The following is a 19,802-nucleotide window of genomic DNA, read 5'->3' as shown; positions in this document are numbered from 1 at the left end:
TCAAAAATGCTTAAAACTTAAAGACAAAAAAGTTCTGGAATAAAATAACCGTTGCCCTACCCAAAACGGACGGCTATGACCTGTACTAGAAATTCGCAATGCATGGAGTTTATTTATCTGTGAAAGATAAATACGCGTACCGATTTTCGTTTTTCTAAATGGAAGCGTTCTGGAGATATTTAAGAAAAACTAATTACCAAAAGCCATCTTCAAATAGCTCTACCTCCCTTAGGAAGCATTTTCGGACTAGGTGAATTGGGTTAAATTGTCTTAAAATTATCTGACGAATCTCCTGTCTTCGTTTATCGGTAGAGTTTCTGGACACCCTGTATATTATGCACTACATCTGGTGAGAACATAACAAGGTTCGAAACCGGTTAAGGCGCTTATGTTGCTCTCTGAACGAACTGAAATATAAGAAAGCTCTTGTTTCGTTTTACAACGAAATGATTATTTATTTCTATTAGTTTTACTCCTAACTGAGTATGCGAGACCATTTTTCGTTGCAATTTTACCGCACTGTACAGGCGGGAAGTGAGATGCAACTTTTAGATCTCCCTCAGCCTTCTTTGCTCTAGCATTCGTTGGTTTGAAAATTTTAGAAACCACAAGGGTGTTACCAGAAAACTTGGTCCCAATAAAATTATATTTTTAATCTTAATTTAATCTTATTAAAATAAAATTTTCGCTTGTTTTAAGAACTCTTTAACTTCTCTGAATGTGGGAAATACATCGTCTTATGTTTATAAAAAAACTGGTTAATGAGGTACCTAGAAAGGTAAAAAAAACTTGGATCAATCCAGTAAAAATTCCCGAATAATTCTTGAAAACCTTGTTTTTCGCTTAAGCGATGTTGCATTTGCTTCTTTTAGGCCTGAAATAATTCACTTTTATATATTTTTTTAATATAAGACTGGAGAAGTATTGCTTCAGATTGTATCGATCTCAAAAAATATTATTAACCCCCAAAAAACTCGCAAAAACCCGTAAAAACATGATTTTTGGGAGGTATAAAGGCGCTTTACTAAATGTTTGAATATCCTAAAGAACTCAGTTACTTGAAATTATACAGACCGGCCCGAAAAACGGGCACCCCACAAAATGGGTCATTTCTGATGTCTCGAATTTCCTAAACCTGTTGTCCAATTTAAGTGATTTTTTAAAGAAACTATAAATATAATATACACTTCTCTAAGAAACTAACGCACCGCCTTAAATGGGTAATTTTCGATGTCTCGAATTTCCTAAACCTGTTGTCCGATTTAAGTGATTTTTTAATATGTTATAACCTTATTCTTTAACTATATCGCTGTAATAATATTGTTGCTAGACAGGTAAACTGTCATTGTATATCGGGTGTACCAATCAAACTGTGTTTTTTTTTCTCAAAGTTCACCATACCTTGTGCAATATTCTAGCATTTATAAAATACCAAACTTTAACGGGTAATTCTGCATGAAATAATAATGACCGTTTGTTTTATAAGCACATGTCGGCAAATGCTCCGTTTCCAAGATACGGGATGTTGAATTTTTCTTACAAACTGACGATTTATTTATTGCTCTAAAACCGTTTGAGATATACAAATGAAATTTCGTTGGTTTTAAGAGGCAGTTATTGCGTATTTTTCGACATACAATTAAGAATTTTATATTCCCCATTGGCGTGCATACGGGTAATATGACCGGATAAAATGACCCGTATGCACGTCAATGGTGAATATAAAATTCTTAATTTTATGTCAAAAAATGATCAATAACTGCCTCTTAAAACCTACCAAATTTCATTTGCATGTCTCAACCGGTTTTAGAGCAATAAATATATCGTCAGTTTGTAAGAATAAATTCAACATCCCGTATCTCGGAAACGAAGCATTTGCGGACATGTGTTTATAAAGCAAACGGTCATTATTTTTTCATGCAGAATTGCCTCTTAAAGTGTGTCGCACGCGCACGTATTTAGAAACACCCTGTATTGATGAAGAACATGGCTAGTTGTTAAAGTACCCAACTTTTTTGAAACCTGAGGCTATAGTTGGGTTCTAATTTCAGTATTCATTCAGTATGATTGGTACACCCGGTATACAATGACAATTTACCTGTCTAGCAACAGTATTATTACAGCGATATTGATAACGAATGAGGCTATAACATATTAAAAAAATCACTTAAATCGGACAACAGGTTTAGGAAATTCGAGACATCAAAAATGACCCATTTTGTGGGGTGCCCGTTTTTGGTGCCGGTCAGTGTATATAACTTATAACAAACGGTGATTTAATCTATTCTGAAGTATATAAAATGGGGAAAATCCCCAAGAACCCCTAAAAACCAGTTTTTTTGCAAACTTAGGTAAGCCCACGGAGGTGGCCCACATTACGGAAAAATCATAAATATTTTTTTTGAAAAAATACACAAAATAAAAAACCTGCAGCCATCTCCAAATATTTTTTTTTGAAAAAAAATGCATTTTTAGGTAATGTCTTATTAAGCTAAAGATCTAAAAAAATAGATAAATTTTGTAAAAGTATCAGATGCATGTGAATTTTTTGAAAATTTTTAATTTATTGCAACCCACCGACAAAAATAAAAACGGGAAAATGAAAATGATACTGAGAGTGGCAGGGCTTGCGGTCTAAAATTAAGCTGAGTCTTATTTTTTAATCATGTAGAACGAAAAAAAAAATAAATAAATTGAATTCTAGACTGAGGACATTTTGCATATCGTCGCCTCAAAGCAACAATAGGATATGTAAAAAAATGACTTTTGGGATAACCATTTCAAATGATTGGAAATAAGCCTTTCTGTTGAGTGTAACACTAAGATAAATAAAAAGTGGAATACTTTTTTCACAATATTACATATCCTTGTGTAGCTTAATTCTCTTTAACTCATATGCTATAATGTAACACTAAGACAACATACATATCCTACTGTTGTATTTTGTCGTTTACTAATTTTGGTCACAAAATATTAATGCAACACTAAGTTATCTCACGCACATCCTACTGTTAATGTAGTTATTGCCGGATTGCGAATATTTGTCTTTGTTTATATTAAACGGCTTGCACCCACAATATTTATTATCTTCAGAAATCTTACCACAGTTCTACTATTACATTCATATTAAAAGTTGTATTGTGACAATAAAAATGAATAATTCAGCATCAGCCAATTTAAGTTATAAAAAATCTAAAATATCATGTAGAAGTCAATATTTAGTATAGGTATTTTATTGAAAAGGAAAGAACAAGAATACTTAAAAATGGTCCAATTTATGTTCCATCTGAATTGGCCACCATTGCTAAGTCAGCTAAAAAGAAAGATAAGCCATATGAAGTTACTGAGATATCAACTGAAGAATTTTTTGATTGGAAAAAAATAGCCAAAGACATGGTAGCGAACTTTAATGTTAATGAAAAAGGCCAAAAAGTTTTAATCAACGACATCAAATGAATTAAAGTCAAGAAATGCGAACCTGGAAAAATTTTCTATAAGATCTTCATTCAAACAGGAAGAATTTGATGTTATCAATATTACCAAGAAGTTAAGAGGCAAGAGAGAAAATCCAAATTTAATTCTTGCCTATGAGCAAGCACCACCGATACCGATTACAAAAAAGAATGATTTGGTGAGTTTGTGCAACGATTACTGAATACCAAAGAGACACCATAATTTTTTCACATCGTTATCTGCATCCGATGTGACCACAACTAATTCTGATTAATTTTTCATTCTCTTTTGTTTGTCATTTTCGTTGTCAAGTTTTAAAATTGTCGGATAACATGTATATTGAGTTTTTGATTTATCTGATAAAATGTTTGAACAACAAAGTTGTTTTGTTTTTTATAATAAAATGTGTAAAATTAAACAAAACTTCAGTACAATAAGTTCATACAGTGAGGACGTTTGAGTTGTAATAAATTCATTATCTCGAGAAGGGGTGAATTTGGAGAGAAATCCTGAGACAGTTCGATTTTTATTTTTAAATTATGACTTTTTGCCATACACATCTTACTGCTGACGTCATCCATCTGGTTGTGATGACGTAATCGATGATTTTTTTTAAATGGTAGTAGGGATTGTGTTATAGCTCATTTGAAAGGTTATTTAATTCTCTATTCAGTAATGTAAATAATAACATAATTATTTATACAGTGTGTTCAAGAAATATTTTTTTACTGAATTATTTTGACACAAAAAGAAGAATGTAAGCAATTTATTTAATTAAAAATACATTTTACTGTTTCCAGAAAAACAGGTGATAATGTTTATCTCAAAAATAAACATTACGCTTAAATTCAATGTTCAAGCTGCTAAGAGACAGGTGGGTGGCAGATTTATCATTGAATTTAAGCGAAAAACAATGTTTATTTATGAAATAAACATTTCTTTTTGTTTTCTGACAGGACTCAAATGTATTTTAAAGTAAATGAATTACATACACTCTTCTTTTTGTCTCAATTAATTTAATAAACAAAATTTTTTTTAGGTACCCTGTATAAATAATTATGTTAACGTTTATATTAATGAATAGAGAATTAAATAATCTTTCACATGAGCTATCGCACCACCCCTACCCTCATTTAAAAAAAATCATCGATTACGTCATCAAGACCAGATGGATGACGTCATTAGTATGATATATATGGTAAAAAGTCATAATTTAAAAATAAAAATCGACCTGTCTCAGGATTTCTCTCCAAATGCTCCCATTCTACATATAATGAATTTATTCCAACTCAAACGTGCACACTTTATAACACATATTTACGGATATCGTTAAAAAACAGATTAACCTTTAGAGCAACAGTAGGACAAGTAACTTTTTTTCCAATTATTTTTAACTTTTTTATGAATTAATATAAATATTATTTATGTAAGGCCTGTAAAGTTATATACTCAAACAAAATTCCATGTAAATCCATTCAAATATAAAAAAGTTATTAAGTAATGAAAAGTTCGTAAAAATTTCAATTGCGTTTTTCTCGAAACTACAATATTTGACATATCCTACTGTTGCTTTGAGGCGACCGACGATATCATAACTGCATACCAGTTATGATGTATATGGTTTTTATGATTTTTAAAATAAAAAACGGGTATTGTAAATTTGTTTAATTAAAATATGTTCGTATTTGCCGTTACTTTTGTGACTTCCTGTATTTTTAAAATATAAAACCTTTTTCAACAAAGATATTTTATTAAACTTATTCTTCACATTCGAAAAGGTTATCCTCGTATACACAAGGGTAAAGTTTATATAATTACGAAGATTAAAATGAGGAAAACTCCCGAATTAGTCGGTTAACAGAGATTTGAAGATAAGATGGGAATAATAAGAAGCATATATTAGCAAATGTTTATGTGTAGCGAGATTAGGTGCTTAAAAGCAGACGTTGAAAACCCTATTTCCCGGATTTATCTCAGGTTCAGCTACTATTCAAATGAAAAGCACAAAGTGTTATGATTTATAAGCTCGTCGTTAGCCCACTCGTTGCTCCACTGCTCGAATATCTGTTCCACGGATTTTTGAATCTGTTCATGCAGCTTTGTGGATAAAAAGGAATGGGATAAGCCGCTGAAATGTTCCAAAAACAGAGTGGCTCTAGTCTATTAATCTCTAATGTACGAAACAAATGGAAGGATTTATTATAAATGCTTTGTTTTTATTTGTAATCCAGCGGTTTGTATCACTAGTCATAACAACTGTAGAGGGTGTTAACAAATGGTATGTTTTTTTTAAATTTTAAACCACAACAAGTCAGTAAATTAAAAAAAAAGTGATATTCAATAAATGTTTTCGTTCACAACTATCGAAGTAGATGGCGCCATTGTAGGATTACCATTTGAGTGGGAAACATTTAGGGGACGTTTGTTGGGCTTTGGTTGTATTCGGAAATCTGTACCTGATGAGTTCTAATGAGAACGAAATTCAAAGTGCGGTTCTGGTTCCAATTTAAAATACAAAGGCTGATAAATCGTTCTCCACGACATATACTGTCATAAATACATGTATATTATGAACAACTAGGTCCTTTAATCGTACTTCCGCTGATTATTTACCCTTTGCTTGTTTAATATCTCCAAAAATTATTTACAAAAATTTTCTTTCTATATAGACCGGCCTAGTTAGTCTCAAAAATAGGAGTGAGGTTATAATAATTACCATCAAGCTGAAAATTAGCAGGATTATTCAAAATACCGTGATAAATGAAATCTAAAAAGTCCTCATAAATCCGACCCGTGATAAAAAATTTAGGCGAGGTCAACGGTCACCAAATATAGTTTTTAGCGATTTTCAGCGAAACGGTAAGTTTTATCATAAAATTAGTTGTAACAAGAAATGTAGATTAGATAGATAATTATCTATAAAAAATATCTTAATACTTTTTTTCGTAAGAGCCACGGTTTTGGAGATACAATGATTCAAAAAGTTAAAAGAGTTCTAATCGTCATAATAATATGTATTAGTATACCACGTATATATATATATATATATATATATATATATATATATATATATATATATATATATATATCACTGAAGCTATAATACAAGTAAACATAATAGTCTATCGCTCAACTTAAATTACATTACATGTAATTATATAAGATATTATAAATATGATAATGTTTCTACTATACAGCTTGCGGTCTACCGAGGGATGCAACGTATAAGCTGTATTATATTACAGTTCCAACAAAAAAATCATTACAAAGTGAATGTAACGCGAAAATAATAAGAATTATTATTTCAATTTTATCGCTTATTCCCAACAAAAATAGTAAATTGTTATGACAAAGTATTCACTTATAATAATTACTCTTACTTATGCGTCTTATTCAATTTGTAAAGATGGGTTTAGTCGGACGAAACACGCTTTATCGGTACTTCTGCTAATCTAATCACCCTAACTATTCTTTTCTCATAAGGGTTTGAACATAATAATGAAAGCCAACTTTCTAGGCAAAATGTTTATTGCTAACTACTAATAAATATTTCAATATACAATAAACTTTATGCAAATTTAGTTTGTTTACTATTATGCAAATTACACCGTTATCTTCCTGGGTGGCGAAATCCTTCAGGTAGATGAACCCTCGAGGTATTAATTAGTTTTGAGTACTACTCCGGAGTGAAAATACGTGTTAAACCTAATTATATTACTTGAATGTGCTGAAGTTTTAAAAAAAAAACTAATTCAACTCCACAAGAAGATATTTACAACGGAATAAGCTTTCTTCTCTCTATGTGTGGAGCGCCTAAAAAACTACGTGCTTAGATAAGTTTCGATATGCATGTTTCTTTAAAAATACTCGAAATAAATAACAAGTGCAATTATCTTGTCTTCCTCCAACCTCAGCGGCTGCGCATCAACATCTTTTTCGGGTATATTACCAAGTTCAAGTGTGGCTTGGTTATCAGCTAGGTCCAAAAGACTGGGGATGGAAATTAGTCGACAGTTCATTAGAACCAATTCAAACTTTACTCCCACGCTGCGCCAGAAAACTTCTGAATACAATTTTTTGCAACTGTAAAAAGGAATGTAGCGCTAAATGTGGTTGCAAAAAAGTTGGACTGTTTTGGTCGGTAGCATGCACTAATTGTCAAAACCGGTCGTGCTCCAATTTTGAATCACCAACAATTGAGGATTCATCTGATTCTATCGAGGAGCCATGCGATGTGTCATTATTGGGGCAATTTACTTGCACCCAGGATGAACAAGAAGATGGAGAACAAGAAGAAGAAGAACAAGAAAAAGAAGAAGAAGAACTAGAAGGTGAAGAATAAGAAGATCAAGGAGAAGAGGAAGCAGAAGTATTAGAAAATTATGAACCACTTGGATAAATTTCCCTTTTTTTTTAATTCATACCGCTTTTTATAACTTTTATGATTTTTAACCCTTGAAAATATCAATTATTCAATAGCTTCAAATTCAACAGAATCATAACAGATCCGTGGACTACCTCAAAGGTGGTGTGGAAACGTGTTACAACTTTTTGAATCGTTGTATCTCAAAAACGGTGGCTCTTAGTAAAAAAGTAATAAAACATTTTTTATGGATAATTATCTAATCTACATTTTTTGTTACAACTAATTTTATGATAAAACTTACCGTTTCGCTGAAAATCGCTAAAAACTATATTTAGGACCTTTGACCCCGCGTAAATTTTTTAGCTCGGGTCGGATTTATGAGGACTTTTCGATTTCATTTATGATCGTATTTTGAACAATCCTGCCAAGTTTCAGCTTGATGGTAATTTTTGTAACCTCGGATGTGTAAGTTGACCGGAGTATTACATTTATTTTGTTCTTGTTTCAGTTTGTTTTGAAACCCATGTTTCGCTTTCATGTATATTTCTTCATACTGAGAAGACATAAATAATTTAGTGACAGCTGATTTCTAATCTTTAACCGGGCATTGGCCGATAGATTGATTTTTACGTGAGTGGTCGCGCGTGAGATTTTGTCTCACATATCCAACTTTTGCCTTTTTTACGAAATGAAATTTTCAAAATAGATTTTAAACTTAAAGTTATTATTAGCTTTACACAAAGTGACTGTTGATATGCTTGTACATTTTAATCTAATCTAAAAATGTAGAAATAATATTAATTTTAATATTTCAATATAAATTTAAAATTTGTACTATTAGTACCTTTATTTTATTGTTCTGCAACAGGGCAAGCCCTAAAAGCATCGTTGCACGATTCATATTGCAAATACAAAATAAAATAATGCTACAATATTAAATAATGCTATAAAATAATGCTAAATAATATATACGGTGGTCGCGCGATGAGAGAATATCTCACGTGAAGTGCACTGACTTAACAATCGGGTCACACTAAGTCAACTGAACCACCATCTGAGCAGACAAGTCTATTCGATTGTAGAGGAAGAATAATTAGGAGACTAGAAGGAACTACAGCATGTGCAATTTACCAGGAACAAAGTTGTATGCAATATTCTGAAACCGTGAGAGAAAATCTCATTTAGCGACCAATTCCGTATTCAGCGTGGCGTACTCATGTCCAGATGTTTCTTGTTTGGGATATCTCAGAAAAATACTTACATTCTTTTGAGAGTTTTTTTGTGTAACATTTTGGACAAATAAATTATGAATTTAACTTTATCTTATTTGAATAATAATGTGGCGTTTTTGTAGTCAAACACTTTTACCAAGAGTAAAAAAAGGTGATTCAAATCCCTTTTTTTTCCAAATGCATCACGAAAAATTGCCATGAGGCATTTGGAATCCATTTCTTTGAGGCCCGGAATGAATGGAATGGAAGGATCTATTTCTTTGGCACTAGTTTTTAAGTATCTAATCATCATCATCAATGGTGCTACAGCCCTATGAAAGAGCCTCGACCTTCCCAAGTCTATTACGCCAGTCAGTCCTATCCATTTCCAACCATTGCCAGTTTGCTGCGCCTATTTTTCTCCCATTCTCATCTACACCATCCTTCCATCTAAGTTTTGGCCTACCCCTATTTCTACTTCCAACAGGTTGTGACATAAGGATTCTTCTAGGATGGTTGTCATGCTGTGATCTTGCTAGATGTCCTGCCCATCTTAGTCTTCCTATTCTTATAAGAGATACTGCGTCTTTACCACCAAATATATGTTTAGATCTGTGGTATACCTCGTAATTGTACCTCCTCCTCCAAATACCTATTTCACAGATGCCACCGAATATTCCTCTCAGGATCCTTCGTTCAAATATAAGCAGAAGCTTTTTATCTGCCTTGGAGAGGGTCCATATCTCCGATCCATATGTCAACACTGGTTGTATAAGGGTTTTGTATATTATGGTTATTTTTGTTTTTTGGCTTAAGTATCTGCTTCTCATATGTCTACGCAGTCCAAAATAGCATTTGTTCGCTAGGATTATCCTTCACTTGATTTCTTCCGTCATGACGTTCTCCTTGGTGATCAGGGAGCCTAGATTATCAAATAACACTAATTAATCTTAATAGATAATTTATCTTGTAGTTTTAAATTGGTTTATTCTCAATTCGCTTTAAAACTATTCAGTTTTATGAAGAACTTTCGGACTGTTTGATTTTATTAGATTTTAATTCGTGACGTTGTAGTTTTTTTGCAGTTTTAAAGATTCTCCTTATCTGACTAATGAAACCTATTATTAAGTTTACTTGATCTCAAGACTATTATGTCAGTACCTAAATCATATACCTTAAAACTATTTTTTAGTTGTCTTTGCTGCAATTAGTGGGCTATATTAAAACCGAACGCTCTTAACTGAATCAATGTGGTTATCGTAAAGACTAAAGTATACTTCTTATTAGAAATAATAAAACTAAACTCATCCCCTCTTCTTTCATGTCCAAAATGGTCGGCCATTTCTTCTAGAGCGAAACAGTGGTGTAGTGTGTTGTAAAAAGTGGAAGTACAGTTAGTATGGAAAAAATAAGTCTCAAGTACGTAAAATATAAACGAACTGGTCATTACGGCTTATTTTTTAAAGAATACAACACACACAGCATTACGACGACGCCTCGATTTTAAGGTTAGATTTACATTATAACCGAGTGGCATTATTGACAGCAGCATTAAAACTACAAGGTTTTAATTCCAAGGCAACAATGCTTTTATGTAGGATATATGTATGCTCTTGGAAAGGTATAAAATAAAACTCTTTGATCTTAACAATTCTATGTCGATAGACTAAATAGTTTTATTTTGTTTTCGGACATATTTCTTTCTCGAGATTCTGAAAGCCATGATAGATTACAACATAAGACTTACATAAAAATTATAAATAAGTAACTTATGCCCGGTTGCACCAACATATCTTAGGCTTAAGTCGAGAATATCATAAGAATTAATATAATATAATTATAATATATTACAATAAGAATACCATAATATAATAATAGATATAATTAATAATAAGGTAAGAATCTAAAATTATGGTGCAACGTAAGTGATACTCAAGGAGGCCCTATCTATAAGTAGAGCTTAGCTAAGCTGGAGCTTAAGATCTGTTGGTGCAACCAGGTATTAAGAACATAAAATCGATTTATTTTAACATTAAAATATTAAAATTGTAGATAAAATTATTTTTCTTTCAAATTTATATTTTTCGGATTTAATTTTTTTTATTATTATTTTTTAATCGTCAAAAGTCAGAAATTTTAGAGATCGTGGGTCTTTTAGACCTATTGTTAACCTTACCAACAACATTAAGTTGGGTGCGCAAGTATTTTTCTACCTTGACAGTTCGAGATAACTACGTACTTTTTATTATTTCGTGGTTAGAAATACGTACCTACCTACCATAACACATGCCAACATTTTTGGCCTATATGAAGTATATGGTTTTAAAGAATAATTTTAATTTAGAGTTTATGTTTATAATAAGGTAAATTGTCTTTAAAAGTCTCCATTTAAGAAACTTTTTTAAGTTTGCTATAAAACTTACTTACTTACTTATCCTCTTCGTTCCCACTGGAACATAGGGCATCTACTCTCATTTTCCATTTTTGCCGATCCTGTGCCTTTTCTCTAACTTCTTTCCAGGTTAGGCCGACGTTTTCTGCTTCTTTAATAATTGTTTTCTTCCATGTATTTATCGGCGTCCCCTGTTTCCGTTTTCCTGGAGGTTGGAATTCCAATGCTTGTTTTGTTATGTCTGTATCTGGTTTTCGCAGAGTATGGCCCACCTATTTCCATATTCTCTTTCTTATTTCTTATGTATTGGTTCTTGCTTCGTTTTTTTCCGTAAGTCTGAGTTTGTGAGTCTATTGGGCCAAAATATTCTTACAATTTTTCGTAAGCATTTATTGATGAAGGATTGAATCTTTCCAGTGTTGTGTTTTGTTATTCTCCAAGTTTGTGATCCGTATAATAGTACTGCCTTTAAATTACTATTGAAGATTTTTATTTTGGTGTCCAGTTTTATCTCATTAGATTTCCATATATTATTTAACATATAGTATGCTGTCTGTGCTTTGCAAATTCGTGTATGGATATTCTCCTCTGCTCCTCTTGTCGTGTTCAGTATACTTCCTAGGTAATTAACTCTTTCCACTGATTTCAACTCTTGGTTTTCTATTTGTATGCCCATTTCTCTCGGTGTGTTAATCTTCATTAATTCAGTTTTATTCATGTTTATCTCCATACGCACTTTTTACCTTTTTTGGCTAATTTCTTACTTTTTTCTGCATGCTCTGTCTCTTTGCTGAAAGTAGCAAAAGGAAGCAAAGGAAAGTAGCAAAAGGAAACTGAAAGTTTTAAGGAGGTTTTTATTTTTGGATTTATTGGCCTCCTTCAGTGTGGGCCCTTTAATGGTGAAAGCGGGTTTATTGCAACCTTAAGGTTTACTTAAAAACCACATGGTTTCAATTTTAGTTTTATTCTACAGTTTTAAAGCATCCTTAAATACTTAATAAACCCGTTCGGTGCTACTTGAGATAGGTGCCTTAACCGTTTGTCCATTGACCATGTATTGAAAATAATAGGTAGATCTGTGGATTAGGTGTCAATTTATGTTTTGGTAGTGTTTGGTAGTATTAAAAATATAACTATACATATGTAAACAGTATTTATATAAACGAAATGTATTTCTCTAATAGATTCTAATTTGTTTGCAACATTGTTTCGACATGTTGTAACCTTGACAAACCGATTATCGACAAATGTAATTTTTCAAGACAAAATTATCTGTCTACAACAGGTAACATTGATTTTACTTTAAGGTATCTACTAGGACAAGCCACTGACGTCGTTGCTAATAGCTAGGCTTAGCTAATCTCACTAACTACATTGTGCATTTCAAGGAAATTTCAACTGCATATCAACATAGTGTTTAAAAGCTATAAAAACTTCTACATGCAACAATGTCTGTTATAGTAGAGCTCTGTAAACATATCTTTATAGTAATCCTCCACATATGGTTACTAAAAAGTAGAAACCGTTTTGATTTATGCTTATAATAAATATTTATATCATTGTCATTAATGACGGAACTGTTTAAGGGACAGGAATATAATAATCAACACAATAACGTACCTGAATTAAAACACGAAATATAAATCAGTTTTCAGGAAGTAGAGATAGCCATAAACTCACTGTCAAATGTCAAAAAATGAAGGAAAAATTTGATTTTTTTCTTCGTTTTTTGATTGTAACTTTAAAAGTATTCATTTTCGAGAAAAGTTGTACTAAAATAAAAGTTGCGTAATTAAATTTACTATAATATAGAATTAGTTGAAAATTTAAAAAATAGTCACCCTTGTTGCAAAATAGCAATAATTGCGAAAAAAACCATACAAAAACAAGTATTCGCATTTTACGTTTTTCAACCATTTATGCTAGACTTAGGACCTTCATATTTCACCCAAAAAAGTCTATGATACACTAAAACAACACTGTAAATTTCATTAAGATCGGTTCAATAGATTTTGCAAAATAAATTTTGCAATCCAGCTTTCTCAAAAAAAATTCATTTTTTCAAAATGTTACAGGACTGAAAATAAAGCAGATAGCAAGTTGAAATTTTTTTGCGTATAGAAGTGTACTGTAACTTTCATTTGCAATTTGTAAAATTAAAATCGATTAACCACCACGGCGTCAGGAATTTTTTTAAATAAACATTAATTATTGGTGCTACGCGCAGGACAGCGGATAATTTGCTCTGATTGGGCATTCCAATGACCTTTGATAATTATTGATACATTTTAATTTTTATTACATTTCGATATATATAAATAAATTTGTTTATTGCAAAATAAAAACACATACTCTATCTTTTGAAATAACACTTTTTTTAGCAAAAACTTTCTTTGTTTATATATTTTAACTTAGAGAATAAAAGTTTATTATTTTTAAACATATGCAATTGTTTAAACAATATTTCACAAACAATAATAAAATTAGTTTGATTTTTGTGGAATTAAAATATAAAAATACAACAAAATATAGACTAAGAAAATAATATATTAGATAAAGATTGGAAGAAATTTTGGTGGAAATCAATTGTCTGAATCGAACACCTCTGTCCTGCGCGTAGCACCAAAAATTAATGTTTGTTTAAAAAATTTCCTGACGCCGTGGTAATTAATCGATTTTAATTTTGCAAATTGTAAATGAAAGATACAGTGCACTTCTATAAGCAAAAAAAATTCAACTTGCTATCTGCTTTATTTTCAGTCTTGCAACATTTAAAAAAATGAATTTTTCTTTGCGAAAGCTGGATTGCAAAATTTATTTTGCAAAATCTGTTAAACCGATCTTAATGAAATTTATAGTGTTGTTTTACTATATCATATAGTTTTTCTGGGTAAAATATAAAGGTTCTAAGTGTAGCATAAATGGTTGAAAAACGTGAAATGCGAATACTTGTTTTTGTATGGTTTTTTTCGCAATTATTGCTATTTTTCAACAAGGGTAACTATTTTTAAAATGTTTAACCAATTCTATAATGCAGGAAATTTAATTATGCAACTTTTATCTTAGTACAACTTTTATCGGAAATTAATACTTTTAAAGTTATAATCAAAAAACGAAGAAAAAAATCGAATTTTTTGACATTTTAATTATTTAAACAATGTTCCGGACCTTTTTGAGAGGGAGGATAACTCAAATATTATTATTTGAGTTATTTTCAAGCAATTTCTGCAAAAAAATTTGAGTCACCTCTCAACGTCCATCTCAAAACAGATGAGCCCTGGACTATCACTGATGCCGAATAAGGTTTATAACAAACAACTAAGTGTATTTTTTCAAAAAAAATAAACAAATTCGCTGTTTTTAAGTGTATTTTCTTGTGACGTATAAAGTACGCCACGCGTGTAGTTATGTTATAACTTGATGCGCGGGTAGTTAAAGGTTAATGAAGGAAAAAACGAAGCTGGAAATAGGTACTTGCAATCGCCTTTGAGCAGCTAACACAGACTGAACAACTAAAGCTCCGAATAAAATTGTTTAAAATAATTTATTTCGATCTATGTATTAACGGAACCAGTTAATCGACGAGAATTGGCCGTGCCTAGTATATGACGACAACGGGTAAATAAAATTTGAAAATGAGAAATATATTGAGAAGTTTGAAATTAAACTTAAACACAAATTAAACATGCTACATTAATGTTTACATTAAGTGTAACACGTGTTCGTACCTATCAGTCCAAATTATACTTTACCTTTGACTTTACATTACAACTTCGTATACTTTTTGTCTTTGATTATTTCCGAATATAATCTCTTATATTTTTCTTTCAGCATTTTACCATTCAATTTAATTTCTCACATTTAACTCAGACATTTATTACAGTAAAATTATGTCAATAATTTTCTCTCTTAATTTTGTTTTATTAATTTTATTTTATTGTATTTTATTGTATTCATTACACTTGTTGCACCATTAATGTTATTCTCTTTCCTGTATCAACTGGACTCATCTCCAATCTTGGAATCTTTCAGATTAAATTTTTTACACACCCACCACACTGTCACAAGAATTTCCATAATTTTTATACAAAATTTTTCCTAAGCATTGCAATCTTTTCTAGCATACTTATATGTATATAGTCCGTCGGCTATAACTTTTCCCATGCGGTACGATTCATTTTCATTCAAATTAAGTCAAAACAGAAAGTGAAACGTTCGCCGATGTGTGTAGTATATAGTATACAGTATACAAAATGTACGTTCAATCAACAAATCAACGTTCGTTTCAATTTATATTTTGACTTAATTTGATTGAAAATGAATCGTACCTCATGGGAAAAGTTATAACGGAGGGACTATATATTTCCTACTATACGATTGACTATATCTACACTCTAGTTTATATCTACACTCCATATAAATTCCTCCTTAATATATACAACCAACAACACAAGGTTTACATCAGGCTTTTTTCATTGTATTTTCTCTATAATAGTATACTAGCCCACAATTTAACTTTAATTAATTGCCTTTTCTCTCACAACCATCTCATTTATCCTCGTGTTCATCAATATTTCTAATTAGTTCACGTTTCTTCTTTTTTAACTAATTTAATCAGTTTAATTTTATAGTCAATTTATAGCCAACAGTTAATCAACAATTATAAATTTAAATTTGTGTAGAACAAAGTTTCTCTTTTTCTTTTAATTATAATAGATTTAATGATAGACAATTGCAGATATAAAACAAATTTTATCATATCATTATTGCGATCATTTTTTTTCCTGGAAGCCGTCTGTTGTGAACCAGTTGTACTGCAGCCACTTGGCTTATCGTACATCTTCCATTTGTTTATGAAACCCATTCCAGAATTCTGGAACCCTGTACCAGCTTGTACAGGTCCAGTGGGTGGGTGCCATATATATTTGGAGTCACTTCGATGTCTCCGAAAAGTGTTTGCCGTCTCCGATCTCTGTTACCGAGTCTGCAGCTCAAGTCTCCATGAAACGGCCCCATTGTATGCAGGTGACCCTTAACTGGCGCATGTCCAGTGAGGAAACCTGTTGTGACTCTGAGCTGATTTCTGCTTGTTTTCAGCAGTAACTCATCCCTACTAACACATGCCCGTCCGATATACATCTTGCCATGTGTTTGACCGGGTACACTCTCCCAGTGTGAGTTGTGTTGGCTTCGGATCCAGCCTTTTTTTTTTCGTTCGCGGACGGTGCTTTTTGGCACTCCCACGGCCGGCTCTGGACCCAGGTATTTTGTAGCTGATGCTCTCTTGGCAAGTGCATCAGCTCTTTCATTGCCGTATATGCCCCGATGACCTGGAACCCATACCAGTATAACACTGTTATGTTGTGTCAGTCTGTCATGTTCTTGTCGACATTCCCACACCAGCCTAGAGTTCATCTTAGGCTTTATAATGGCTGCTTGGCTATCTGTGCATAGGCTAACCCGCTGCAGTTCGAATGCCCTCAGGTTGTTTTCTCTTGCACATTGCAAGATTGCAAAAATCTCTGCCTGAAATACGGAGGTATATTCTCCCAGTGGAATAGAAATGTTGAAATTTCCACTACTACCGAATATTCCTGCGCCCGAACTGTCTGCAGTTTTAGACCCGACCGTATACCAGGTGTAACCCTGCAGTCTGGGTCGAGAGTTTCCTCTTTCCCATTCGTCTCGTGGGCAAATGTCCACTTGAAAAGGTACTTCAGGCTTGTATCTTAATGTCATATGGTCATTCATCATATGGTCATATATCATGTCATCATCCATTCGGCATCATTAGTTTCATTCGTTATTCTACTATGTCCTGATTTAACTGGTACGTTTCTTTTCTCGCAGTTTATAATATCCCATTCTCGCCTCACCTCTTATTGTTATATGTAAAGGAGGGATCTCCAGTATTGCGATCATAGTCATTTTGTTAAAAACTTTTAAAATCGACTACCTTCTTCCTGTACTATAATTGTCACCGATACTTCAAGTACTTCCTTATGAACTTTTGACACTTGGCAGACATTCGTGGCCCGAGATGGTTGTGTAAATTTTCCCTTTAGGGTTTCATCACGTTCCCGGAGGTTATCTACTAACATCGGAGTTAAGACATTTGAATTTTACTACTTTAGAATGTAGATTATTGTAGATAATGTAGAAAATTATAACCATTGTTTGGTTCTCGGGCTAGTTAGCAAGTATACGAGTAAGTAATCATAACCACATTTTTAACATTCAAAATTTCAACCATCTTTATCAATTTTATTAGTGGGATTACTTATTCTATTTTGGGTTCACTGATGATGGACTGAAAGGACCGAAAATGTTCGTTTTGAACATTTTTATGCAATTCTTTAGATTTTTTAGCATTTTATTAAATTATACCTACTACTTAAAAGTTGTTTTACTTCGATGTTAGAGTTTTTTAACTATATGGTATACAGCTAACCCAGGGAACTACCCCTTTTTAGTTTAAATTAATTAAATTCTTATAGATTTCTCGTTGCTTTTAATAGATGTCGCTATTGCGTCCATTTTCAAATTATTTCTTATTAATTTGCTTACATGATAGTTAATTTAGTTCCGATTACATGACAGTTAAAGAGCACACTCCGGGCTCTTCTGAAGAAACCAAGAGGTTGAAAGGTACGTAAACAGATGATGGTGGTCTCTAAAACGGTATTACCTTCGTTCTTACTCACGAAAAGGGTACTAGGAATCAAAATTTGTTGATCTTTATCTACATGTAAAAATCAGAATTTGTTTCCGACTTAAGAAATCGTTTAGATAATTATTTTTTAGATTTCTCGTTCCTTTTAATTTCTAAAAGTTTATTCTTTTTTTTTTATTTAAAAATGAAGTGAACTGAACTGGGATATTTGTTTCAGATTCTTCTATCTCAACTCTGCCGGAGCACAAACCCGTCAGCAGGCCCTCTTCCAGAGATCTCGGAAGAAAATCGTCGCAAGTTTGATCAGTGGTGGACAACACAAATAAATCCCCAGTCACCTGCTGGACGATCCCAGTTCGTGCCATCTTACCCTAACCAGTATTCAGTTCCACCTCAGGCTGCTACACCAATGGAGCGAGGGTTGCCTGAAACCCACCCAGCAATGCAAACTGTACACAGTCAATTTCCAACGCAAAAGACAAGAATGAGGACGAGTTTTGATCCAGAGCTAGAGCTTCCAAAATTGCAAAGATGGTTTACAGAGAACCAGCATCCAAGTAGGCAACAAATTCAGCAATATGTTAAGGAATTGAATAGCTTGGAGTCCCGTAGGGGTAGGAAACCATTGGACATTAATAATGTTGTTTACTGGTTTAAAAACGCTAGAGCTGCTCAGAAAAGGGCTGAAATAAGGAATGTGTCGACCCCAAATTTGCAATGTCACATGGGTGTGAATGGATATAGCAACCACAGTCCTACCAATGGCGGAGGGTTTCTGTTGGCTGACAGCTATCTAAATTCCGATAGGCTGGCTGAACACAGGTTGAAAAATAGCCTGACTAGAAGACAGTTGCAAAATTCCCACACATCTGACGAATTTTCCAACGCCGGGTCCGATATGGAAGACGAAGATATGAACGAGGTACAACCTTCTAGTCCCACGGGACCCTTGTCGCTCACCACCCGCAAGGATTCCAGGGAGGCTAGCCCTCGATCTTCTACCCCTCCACCCCCACCGGACATACAAGTAGGTAGTATGTTCCTACGTTACTGTTTTTGGTAATTATAACTTTAGTAACACAAGGTAAATGAAAACACGCATCTTGTTTTTAAAAGACGTGAGTTTAAATTAAAAAATAAGATTGCTTACAAGCAATATCATGAGCGAATGCTAAACGTTTTATTGGCTAGAGAAAAAAGCACTAATGATGAATAGGAGAAAGAAATTGAAGTTAATGACAAATTGAGCAATCTAAGAATCGAGGACGAAAAAGCGAGACATATAGTTTAGAGCAATTCACGAAAAGCATTTTTGGTCTTCCCTCTTCTTAGTCTCTTAATCTCTTTACGATTGGTTATTATCAGGTTTTCTTCTTATATGGCCTTATAAAGACAGCTAGAGCTATTTTCTTTCTATGGTGTCTGTGAGGGTTGCCTTCGTATGCCATGTCTTTGATTCTTTCTTTATTATTTGAACTTAAATGTATTTGCGCAGCACCTCCGCCAAAATATGGTTTTCACTGCGTTGATTATTTTTTTGATATTTATAAATTTATTTTCAAACTTCGGACTTTATTACTCATTAGGCATCCATTAATGTGTTATATATGTGTTTATATCCTATAATAATGAGCTTAGCTGACTTGTGATGATCAGATTACCTATTTTAAGCAGTATGTCTTTACAATCGTTTCTCTCTTCAATCGC

At 32.7% G+C, this 19,802-nt stretch overlaps 1 protein-coding gene across 1 annotated transcript in view; it reads left to right on the top strand.

Moving 5' to 3' along the window:
* Positions 1-19,802, top strand: part of LOC126878641 (homeobox protein dve-1) — a 488,254-nt gene that overhangs the window by 450,292 nt on the left and 18,160 nt on the right. Inside the window, exon 4 of the mRNA XM_050641470.1 lies at positions 18,313-19,122. Coding sequence (XP_050497427.1) covers positions 18,313-19,122 — 810 coding nt within the window. The remainder of the gene's footprint in view (positions 1-18,312; positions 19,123-19,802) is intronic.

This window comes from Diabrotica virgifera, chromosome 10 (assembly GCF_917563875.1).
Source record: "Diabrotica virgifera virgifera chromosome 10, PGI_DIABVI_V3a".
NCBI classification, from domain to species: Eukaryota; Metazoa; Arthropoda; class Insecta; order Coleoptera; family Chrysomelidae; genus Diabrotica; species Diabrotica virgifera.
Note: the sequence above shows the minus strand (reverse complement) of the source record. Positions and strands in the feature narration are given on the sequence as shown.